We start from the raw sequence: 9,915 nt of genomic DNA on the forward strand, positions 1-9,915 counted from the left end.
CTCCCTTCGCCCCTCTCCCTTCGCCCCTCTCTTTGCAGAAGGTGCACGTGTTGCCGCAGACCGTGCTCTACATTGCAGATGCGGAAACCTTCAGCGGGCACGAGGAGTGTCACGAGCAAAAGAAAGGTAAACCTCAAAATAACTCGCTCCCACTTCAGGAAGGGCGTAGGGGAAAGTTAGCTGAAAGGGAATGATCTGAATTGGAATTTCAAAGGAAAGTAGATCTTTTTCTAAAACGTGAGTAGAGAGTTTTATGTTTGTGGTATCAAGCACAGCTCATAGATGTGTGTTATTTTACATAGACAAGTTCTTTTCCCATTCTGTCGAGGATATTGATTCTGTTTGTGTGCCAGTACTCCCGTGGTCTTACATTACTGCAGTTTCCATGTTGTTAACAAGGTAGCTGCAGATGGGGTGCACTAATTAAATAGAATGGGATTGACTGCAAGATTTGTTCCAGTACAACTGATTTTTACTTCTGCTTTTTTTTTTTAAATCTTCTGTTAACAGCCAGGAAAAGAAACAGTAAGGAAACAGCAATTGCACTCGAAAAACTGTTGCCAAAGCGATGTCAGGTTCTTGGACTGGTCACCCCAGGGATTGTAGGTAGGAGGAAAATGTGTGATTTTGTGAGAAATCAGCTTGAACTTGTCTAGTGTACTAACACATTTATTCTGGTTCCTGTTAATCACAATTACATACATTTTTAAAAGCATAGTCCTGCAGACTGACAGGAGAGTTCTCACAGCGGTTACCATGTTCTCTCACCTTATTCATTGCTAGCTTCAATTTTAAGGAGTTCACAGTGTTGCTGCCAAGTCACGTGGAGTTTAAATTCTTATTTCATGTGTTGCAGTTATAATTAAAAGAGTTTATTCAATTGAGCAGGCAACTTATTGCAGATTTTTGTGGCACCTTTATTATTGAATGTTTCTTGGATTTATCTATATTTTTCAGAGTCACATTGTGACTAATAGTAAAGAACATCTTCAGTTGGTACCTGTTTGCTATGGTCTGGCAGGAGGCGTACACGCTAACTATAGAAGATTCACATTCTTCTTTGGCAGACTTTTTCTAGCACTTCTTTTTTTATACTTGGGTTTTTCCCCTAGTTTCTTGCCTTAAATTCTTTTTCCGTGGCGTAAGTAGGATATTTGATTGTTGTCACTAGCGTAATTCAATAATATACTCCCAATATTTGTGTGAGTTTTGCTTTATGCTGTCATCAAATGCTCTTGTAACACCTTAAAAATCTGCGTATGTTTGCAGAAGTTGGCAGTAAGGCTTGAGACAGTTGTAGTGCGCAGTGCTTGTTTTCCAACTGTTTAATACGTGGTGTGGTTGGGGGGATATCTATGTTTCCTTGGCCAAAGTGACTTCAGCACGACCTATAGCCCAGCAGGACTCCTACGTACTTCATCTTAGCAAAACTTCAACAAAGAAAATCACACTAGCTGTCAACTAGATGCATTGTTACAAAGATGAACTGTCACATTTGACATTGTCTAAGCTGTTCTGCCTCTTTTAATCCGTGTTACAGTGTAGACAAAAGGATTAGAATCAGTGAACACAAGATGTCTGGTTTTTGTCTTTGTAGTTACTCCTATGGGTTCAAGCAGCAATCAGCCTCAAGAAATTGAAGAGGGCGAAGCTGGGTTTGCTCTGTTGTTTCCCAAAATTGATGGGGTGAAAATTCATACCTTCCACTTTTCTAAAGACTTGAAGAACAGGGTCTTCGATGAGAGTAAATTTGCTGAAGCAGGTTTGTCCTTGTTCTCCGCTTTCTTTGGGCTTTTATGAAGTGGTGTATTCAGTGGGTTTTTAGGTGCCAGAGTAGAACCAACAGCTTCTGTGCTAACTCCCTTCATAGAGTACACTGTTCTCTGTTCTTCCCGCTCTCTAGAGTACTAGTGTTAAGTGAAGCTGTTCAGAGGGAGCTGTTAAGTTTTGAGCAACCTCTATTTGGTTGAAAATAATCATAAATGAGTTTGTATCGTTGGGAATGATACCTATCACTGCAGTTTAGAAACAAGTGGGAAGGAACCACATCTCTCCTTCTCCAAAATTATTTTGCAGTTAGACCATAAGTCAGGTGGTGTAGCAAGGAAAGATAGAACAGAAGACAGCATGTTTCAATAAATACAGTTTATATTTCGTACTTTGTGTCTATTTCTTACTAGATTATTTATGAAGAGTAATATAATGAGAGTTTCTTGAGTCTTTTAGGAACCTGGCAGTTTTTGCCTTGGGACAAGCAAATGGCTGATGTGTGCAATGTTTAGTTCCTTTTGAATAATCCATATGCTCAGTTCTTACCTGTAAAAAGATATTTAAGGCTGCCAAGCAAAACTGAAGAGCTGTGCCTTCGGAAGCTGCGGTAAAATTCAAAATCTTCTGCTGAAGAAGTTGAAAGTTGGAGGAAGCACTTTTCCTTCCCAGGTTCTTTTCAGAAATTCTCACTTATGTGGGGAATGCAGCACAGCTCCTGAATGCCTGGGCAACCTGTGTCTTGTTTTCCTAATTGCAGCAATGGAAAGCCATTCCTAAAGATGTGACATATTATTTGAGGAGAGATTAGGATGGCTGGACTTCAGGCATGAGGATTTAAAAATAAGAGGATTGGTATTTGTGGTTTGGTTTGTAGGTCTGAAGAATAACCCAGATCTCCGGGTGGTTCTTCTGTTTGGCTACAACTCCTGGAAGTCTGGAGCAACTCGATTTCTTCATCAAATAGTCAATCCTTTGAATGAGAAAAGTATCATCCTGGCTGGGGGACAAGTGGAGAGCTTTACGTCACTGACCTCTGAGAAGTAGGTATCTCAGAAGATTTAAAATGGGAGAAACACTGTAGAAGCTGTAGTCTTTTAGTCGTGTAATATTAGAAATGCCCATTAGCAGTAGTAAAATAATTTTTGTATTAAGAGAATGAAGGCCAACTGTTACACTGTGATCTAGCCAGAAAAGCTGGAAGCTTTATATGTCTGTGTTACAAATTGGATTCTGGAAACCCAGCTAGGAGAAACCCACTGCGAAGGAGATTTCCAGCTTCAGAGACCCTATGTGTGTTTGTTGCAGTCTGTTTACGCTCTCTGGCATGCGGATAAATTATCACTCATTGTGACAGAGACCATTTACATGAACATTTTGTTTCTTTTATCAATCTCATTTTGGTTCACGTTGCTAGCAGTAGCTGACCACACAGTAGCTGTGCCTCAGGAACACAGTATGTTGGAGCTGCTGAAGGGCCAGGCTAGATCTCACCCAGATTAAAGCCCTTTCCTCTGCCAGGATCCCTACAGGGCAAATTTGGGCTCCAGCTGCTCTGCTGTGCAGGGAGAGCCCTTTGTGCCATCTGACATACAGTGCATCCTCACTGGAGCGTCCTGTGCTGGGGAGTGCAGTGCAAACATTGCTGTGGGCTCCTCTAATGCCAGTGCAGGTCTGGACTCCATAGTAATACCAACACTTTTTGCATTTGATGTGTGCCAGTTGCACCATTGCTCCAGATAAGAGAGCTGACCATTTGAGAGTTGACAAAGCAAAAGTAGGTAAGTACTAAAACCAATGTGTCCTGGCCAACCAAGGAGACTTAAAGCAGTGTGAATCTAAAGCCATTACTGATTGCTGCCCTGGTTTGATATGTAAATGCTGACTATCTGCTTAAGTTTAACTAAAAGTTTGTGTTTTACAGAGCTGTGACATACACAAACTGCTGAATGTGGCATGTAGGCTTTCGTTTATTCCATGGTAATGAGTGTGAAAGTTTTTTCTTGTAAAGGGTTTCTAAAAAAAAAAAAGTTGTTAAAATTTGAAGGCTTTGGTTTAACTATGGTTGGCCTTCAAAATCACTAGGATGTTGATCTGCTTTGAAACCTACTTCTGCCACAGCTGAAGTTTGTTCAGGTGGGAAATGGTCTCTCTGGAACGTCCTCTAACTCAGTGCCTGTTGCCTTTCAGTAACAATGCCCAGCCTGGGGATGCCTGCGGTGTGGTTGGGCTGGCTTTCAGCGGTCCCCAGATCCAGAGTGCCACTGTTCTGTTAGACCAGGACGTAGCTGATGAGAGGACAGCAGAAGCCGCCATGCAGCGTCTCAAAGCAGCAAACATCCCTGAGCATAACACCATTGGCTTCATGTTTGCGTGTGTTGGCAGAGGATATCGGCATTATAAAACTAAAAGGAATATGGAAGCAGATGCATTTAGGAAGTTTTTTCCAAATGTTCCCCTCTTTGGCTTTTTTGGACATGGGGAAATAGGATGTGATCGAATAGTTACTGGGAATTTCGTATTAAGAGAATGTAATGACATAAAGGATGACCTGCTTCATGGTTACACTACGGTTATGACTCTAATTCATCTTGGTTCCACTAAAGCAAACCAAGTGTAAATAAGTTTTTAATGCTTCAGTGAGCTGTTTGTTTCATTCCAGAAAGCTGAGAAGTTTGGAAGAGTGGACATCTTGCAGTCAAACCCTTTCCAAAGTGTAAACATCACTTTGAGAATATTATCAAATTTTGTAGTTGGAATAGAGTTTAATATAATAGCTGCAAGAGAGCTTTGCATTTTGTGTAATCCTTTGTTCACATCAGAATTGCAGATAAATGATATTTGATGGAATTCTGCAATTGAAGAAAGCCTTTTTCTTCCAAAATTAGAATGGTTTGCACCGATGGCAGTTGGAGTCCAAATATTAACATGTAGAAACAAACAGTACTTCGATGTGCTCTATTTAGGTAGGTAAAACAGTCTAGAAAAACTGCTGACACATACTGAAATAATGATGAATTTTTTTCCTGGATTTTCTTTCAAGAGAGATGCACAACCTGCCCAGAGTCCTATTTACAGAACTGAATGGTTTTACTAGATAAAATGAATGAAATTCTTTAGAGAAAAATAACAAACTGCTCGTTTAATAAAGATGAAAATACATAAAAGTACCTTGCCTTCTATTCTTAGAGAAAAAGCTCAGATTTAGAGAGATGTCCAGTTACAAGCTCAGCTTGTCTCACCATCTTGAACTGAATTCCAGTTGTCTTAAGTATCTGGTTTAGAATAAGATCTGATACTTCGTATGCACCGGCAATTTCAGTCCTTGTGTATTTAAGCCTACACAATCAGAATGCACTGGTTGCCTTTTCTTTGCTAAACTTTTAAATCTAGAGTGCTAAAAATTTACATGGTATCTTTTAAGTTCCTTTATTTTTTTTTTCTTTTTAATTTGAAATTATGGGGCATGCAAGATCTGGCTATGTGCTATTTATGTAGAGCCTTTAAACCAGACTTATGCTTTTGCATGTTTTTCCCATGCTTTTACATCAGTCACCTGTTTTGATTGCTGCAGCTGGAATGCAGTATTGCACAATTCAAGTAAGTAAATTCAGCATAGTCTCAGTGTAGCTAATAATATATTTGCTCCCTTTTAAATTCTTTCCTTTTATTTTCACTTAGTAGTAGAATGACAAGAAAATAAGATTAATTTTGCACCATTTCACCACACTTCTGAATGCTAAATCAGGCAGCTGCCCATTTTCAGTATAGTAAAAAAACTGGTTAGTTGTCTGTTGTACAACAAAGTAACAATGTTTTGCTTAAATGTACCAACCAAGTCTACAGTTAGCAACTTTCTGCCCATGTCGTGTTAAATCTTTTCCTGAACTTGGCCTAACAAGCTGCAGAGGTTTATCTTTCCTGAGAGTTAACTTGGTTTCAGTGGGTGTTGAGCACAGACAGCACTTTCCCATGGCTGTGTTTATGATTATTTTAAATTAGAAGACAGAAATTCAAGTGGCCTTCTAGGGACAGGAGATTAGTAAGTGTGGGTGTGACTTGGAAAATGTTTAGTTACTGCATTTAGAATGAAAGGTATTTGGAAATGGAGTACGCTTGAATCTTAAGAGAAGCCTCTCAGTGGGAGGTGGATACATGTGTTTTCAGCATAACCAGAATGTTATGTTTGATCCTTTCTGTCTGCATAAGCTATGTGTTTAACAAGAGTTAAACAAAATGTTTCATTCCTGTAACACAGACAGGATTCCTGTAGCTGTTAGCATGAGTTAGGGCTAGTCACTGTCTCTGCTAGCGTAAGTGAACTTTAATTTTTTGCTGTAGTAGCAGTAGATGAAGTTATGATCAACCACGCGTCCTGAACTACAGTGCAAACGTGTCCAGAATTGTCCGAAGAAGCAGATGGTGAGCTCCAACAATGATGTAGCAAAACAGGAAAGGAGAGCATGGTTTGAAGGGGCTAATCATCAGCAAGGTCCTGTAGCTGCCCAGTCCTGTAGCTGAGAACACTTCAGAGGTAAATATAGTACAGAAAAGATGGGCTGGGGGGGGAACCCCAGGCACCTGCACTGGACTCAAGGATTGTCTCTGCAACCTCAGGGAGTGGGGATGAGCCCAGGGGATCCCCAGAATCATGTACTGCATGGCTGGAATTGCTATGCTGTCTCTCCCAGAGTGTGTCGTGTCTTCGAAGTGACACAAGTGGTGTAATGGATAAAATTGCTACATCTGTGATTAAAGTGTTTTGCTATTCAAATGCATTGTGCCTCCATGCTGTCATTTGCTCTTCAACCACAACTCCTGAGTGAAACCAAAATATATTTGCTTAAAAGGTGCACATACTAAAGGCAGAGCTTGTTCTTAATTAACAGGAAGTTTTGCAGTGCACTAATTTATAACTCTGCCAAAAAATAATGGGGTTTTAAAGTGGACAAAATTAATATTCAACAATTAAGGCAAATGTGAATAGCAGGACTGCTGTAAAGATAATTATTTGCAGTTACAGTGCCAATGGTAATTTGTTTCCAGCAAGAGAATATAATCCCTAAGTGACCACAACTGGATATTAGTTTTGTTAAGAAAAAAACCCCAAACCTTCCAAGTCAAAAGACCTGCAGGGAGGAGTGGTGGTTTTGTTGACAAAAGGTAAAATACATTCTTTTTCTGCAGGTTTTGAATGTGAGCAATGTTTTGTTACACAGTTGTTCCTAATGCAACTTTCAGTTAAGTGAACTGCAGGTTTCAAAAGTACAGAAAATAACAGACAAGTGGTGTGATGTAGGACCTTGTACTTGCACAACCAAAACTGATCACCAAACATCAAACTATTACTATAATTTTTATTGTAAAATTGCTAATCCACACGCCCCCTTCTTATAGGATGTTTTAATAATGTGCAATTGTAAGAAAGCAAGAATAATTTGATATAAAGGAGTCAAATTAAGCTGAATTGTCATAACTGTACTGCCAGAAAGCAGTTTCAGTTAAAAATTGCAGGAAACTGCAAAGATAGTGAACTTGGGGTTTTGTTGCTCTCCATGTCAGATTAATTTTGGCCCAGGTTAATATTGGAACAAGCCTTATTTTGAATGAGTCAGACTGAATCATGTTCCCTTGGCAGGCAACAGTAAACCAAGATATGCAGATGATGCAGACAAACTTTGACTTTCACCGTGCAGCAGAGACAGTTGATAAGAATGTTAAATCTCAGACTGAATTTTGAGAAAAAGAGTGGTTATATGTGATTCTTAATTATTTTTTATTTAAAAGTCTACCTCAAAACTCGGTGTCATTGCACCCTCTTAGTTTATTTTTATAATTTTAAAATTTTTATTATTTTTTTATTTTTGTCTTTTAAAAAATTGAGAACTTCTTTTTACTAGAAGTAAGTCTGCAGTGGTGTTCATTAGCTTTAATAAGACACTAACTTTGGTATCACCCTAAGTTCTCTGAACCACTAGTATCTGTCCAAATGAGAACAAGTTAAACAATTGCCATTCAGGTGCCTACTTCTATTTTACTCAGATTGATACAACAAAGTAACATTTGAGGTCTGGAAGTCTGCATGATTAGAAGGTACAAAGCTAGTAAACATGTAAAATTAAATGGTCTTTTATATTATAATCTGTGAGTACTCTGCAAACATTAAATAATTATTTCCCCCACTGTCTGATTATTTTTCATGATTATATTGTAGGGAAGACTTTTTTTTTTACTGTACGAGTCTGTGGTGGATCTCTAAAATACATTTCATCTTAATACAACAGTTGTATTTTATGCACACAGTAGCAGATAAAATAAATGTTAGACTAATTATCAGATTTCTTACTTGAAATTTTTCCTGTTCCTAAGCCCATTTCTCAGCCAGACACAAGCTCCAGAAGAGGCTGTGGTTTCAGACGGGCTCCGTATTAGCCTTGAGGGTGTTCTGGCTGGGAATCCTGTCCTGTCCTGTCCTGTCTCCTCAACTCCTGAACAGGCTCAAAGGTGTGTAGCAAGGTAAACTGAGCTCACTTCTGGTGGTGGTGTGCCTTGGTCTTGTATCACAGCTTTAGGTCAATCAAATATGAATTCAAACATTATTGGACCCTTGTACTGGTTATTTTACCCCTACCAGCACATCTTAACAATGTAGGCTATTTTTCTAAACAGACAACATACAGCTACAGTGAACAACTAGAAACTTTTTTTCTAAGGAAAGGCACAAGATAGGTTTGGACTATTTGAAAATTAAATTACCTGGATACTTATGTTAGAATTATTAGCAAAGAAATAGCTAATTTATTTGAAAATTAAATTACCTGGATACTTAGATGTTAGAATTATTAGCAAAGAAATAGCTAATTGGAATTTTTTAAAAGAACTTTAATGATTCAGAAGCAAAAAAAAATATTTCCAAATCAGTGGGATTTGTGCTTCTAAATGCTTTTAAAAACGCCATCATTACTTTTCACAGCTAGATCCTCACTGAGATTAGCAGGTAGCACCAACTTCTCAAAATAAGTGTTTCAGAGTGATTCACATCACTGAATCGGTGGCAGTTGTGTCACCTTTTCAAGATAAATTTCACAGCTATAGAAGTTAGCAACAGCTTTTTAAAAATAAGCTCATCTTGGCTAAGTTGTCAGTATAGCAACAGTGAGAACAAACTCTAATCCCCTCAAAACAGGAACTCTCCTAGAATCTCCAGAACTGATGAAAATGACTGAATAGTTTGAAACAGCAGCAAATTCTGTGATAGAGAACATATAACATAGATTCAAATTATGAAGCCACCAGTGGGTGTTCAGCTACATTTTTACAGCCCATCATTTGCCTGTACAAAACTTGTAGTCAAAATGTCATTACTTACATTGAGAGGATAATTTCAAAACAGTGAATGTACTGAAAAAGAATGTTCAAATGTTGTACAAACTGACACAGAGGTGCATTTAGAAATGTTAAAAATGGGCTGTAGTTTTAATTTGAGGGATGAAAACAGGAATATCTTTTTGTTGTTTCAGGTTCTATAGCTGCAGGTTCTGTTTACACACCCTTAGCTAGCTGTAGAAGTAATTCCTAGTGAAAGGCTTTGTGGAGTATCAGTCCCAGACATGGAACTGAGTGCCAGCCTGCCTGTCAGTATTACATAGAATTTGTGTTTGGAACTTTGCTATCAATAAATTGCTCCCACATTAGATACAGATTACGTCAAGCAGGTTACAATCACAAGAAAAGCTAGAACAAACTTTGAATAAGCACAAGCAGATCACATTACAATAATGAAAAAGTTTTTTGGTTTTTTTAAAACTTCTTGAGGCATGCACATGTTTGATTTTTTTGTTTGCTCATTTTCTCCCAAAGTGCAGGAAATACTGCAGTACTTCCTTGAAAGAAGTACATTTTTCACTGATCTTAACCACAACAAGCAAGTCATTTCTGTCTGGATTCTTTTGATTATTCTGTTGTTATAATCTGAGACATAGGAATATTCTATCTCTTCATTTAAGTATATAGATGTCAACAAAAGGCATTATATCTGAGAGAGGTACAGTGAAGTTTGCCAGAGAATCATAACACAATTGAATTCTAGTTTGGGTTTGGTTTGGTTTTGTTTTGTTTTCCTCCAAACTTAGGCAGGTAAGTCTTCAT

General features: G+C 38.4%; 1 protein-coding gene across 1 annotated transcript; it reads left to right on the top strand.

Moving 5' to 3' along the window:
- Positions 1 to 32: 32 nt before the first annotated feature.
- Positions 33 to 4,663, top strand: FBXO22 (F-box protein 22; the record flags this gene model as incomplete). The annotated part of the gene is made up of 5 exons (XM_010184997.1): positions 33 to 126; positions 511 to 606; positions 1,598 to 1,762; positions 2,645 to 2,810; positions 3,958 to 4,663. Coding segments are annotated over 5 exons (951 nt in total), but the record flags the coding sequence as incomplete, so codon positions are not given.
- Between the last annotated feature and the right edge of the window lie 5,252 nt (positions 4,664 to 9,915).

The sequence above is a fragment of the Mesitornis unicolor genome, unplaced genomic scaffold (assembly GCF_000695765.1).
Source record: "Mesitornis unicolor isolate BGI_N332 unplaced genomic scaffold, ASM69576v1 scaffold3195, whole genome shotgun sequence".
Lineage (NCBI taxonomy): Eukaryota > Metazoa > Chordata > Aves > Mesitornithiformes > Mesitornithidae > Mesitornis > Mesitornis unicolor.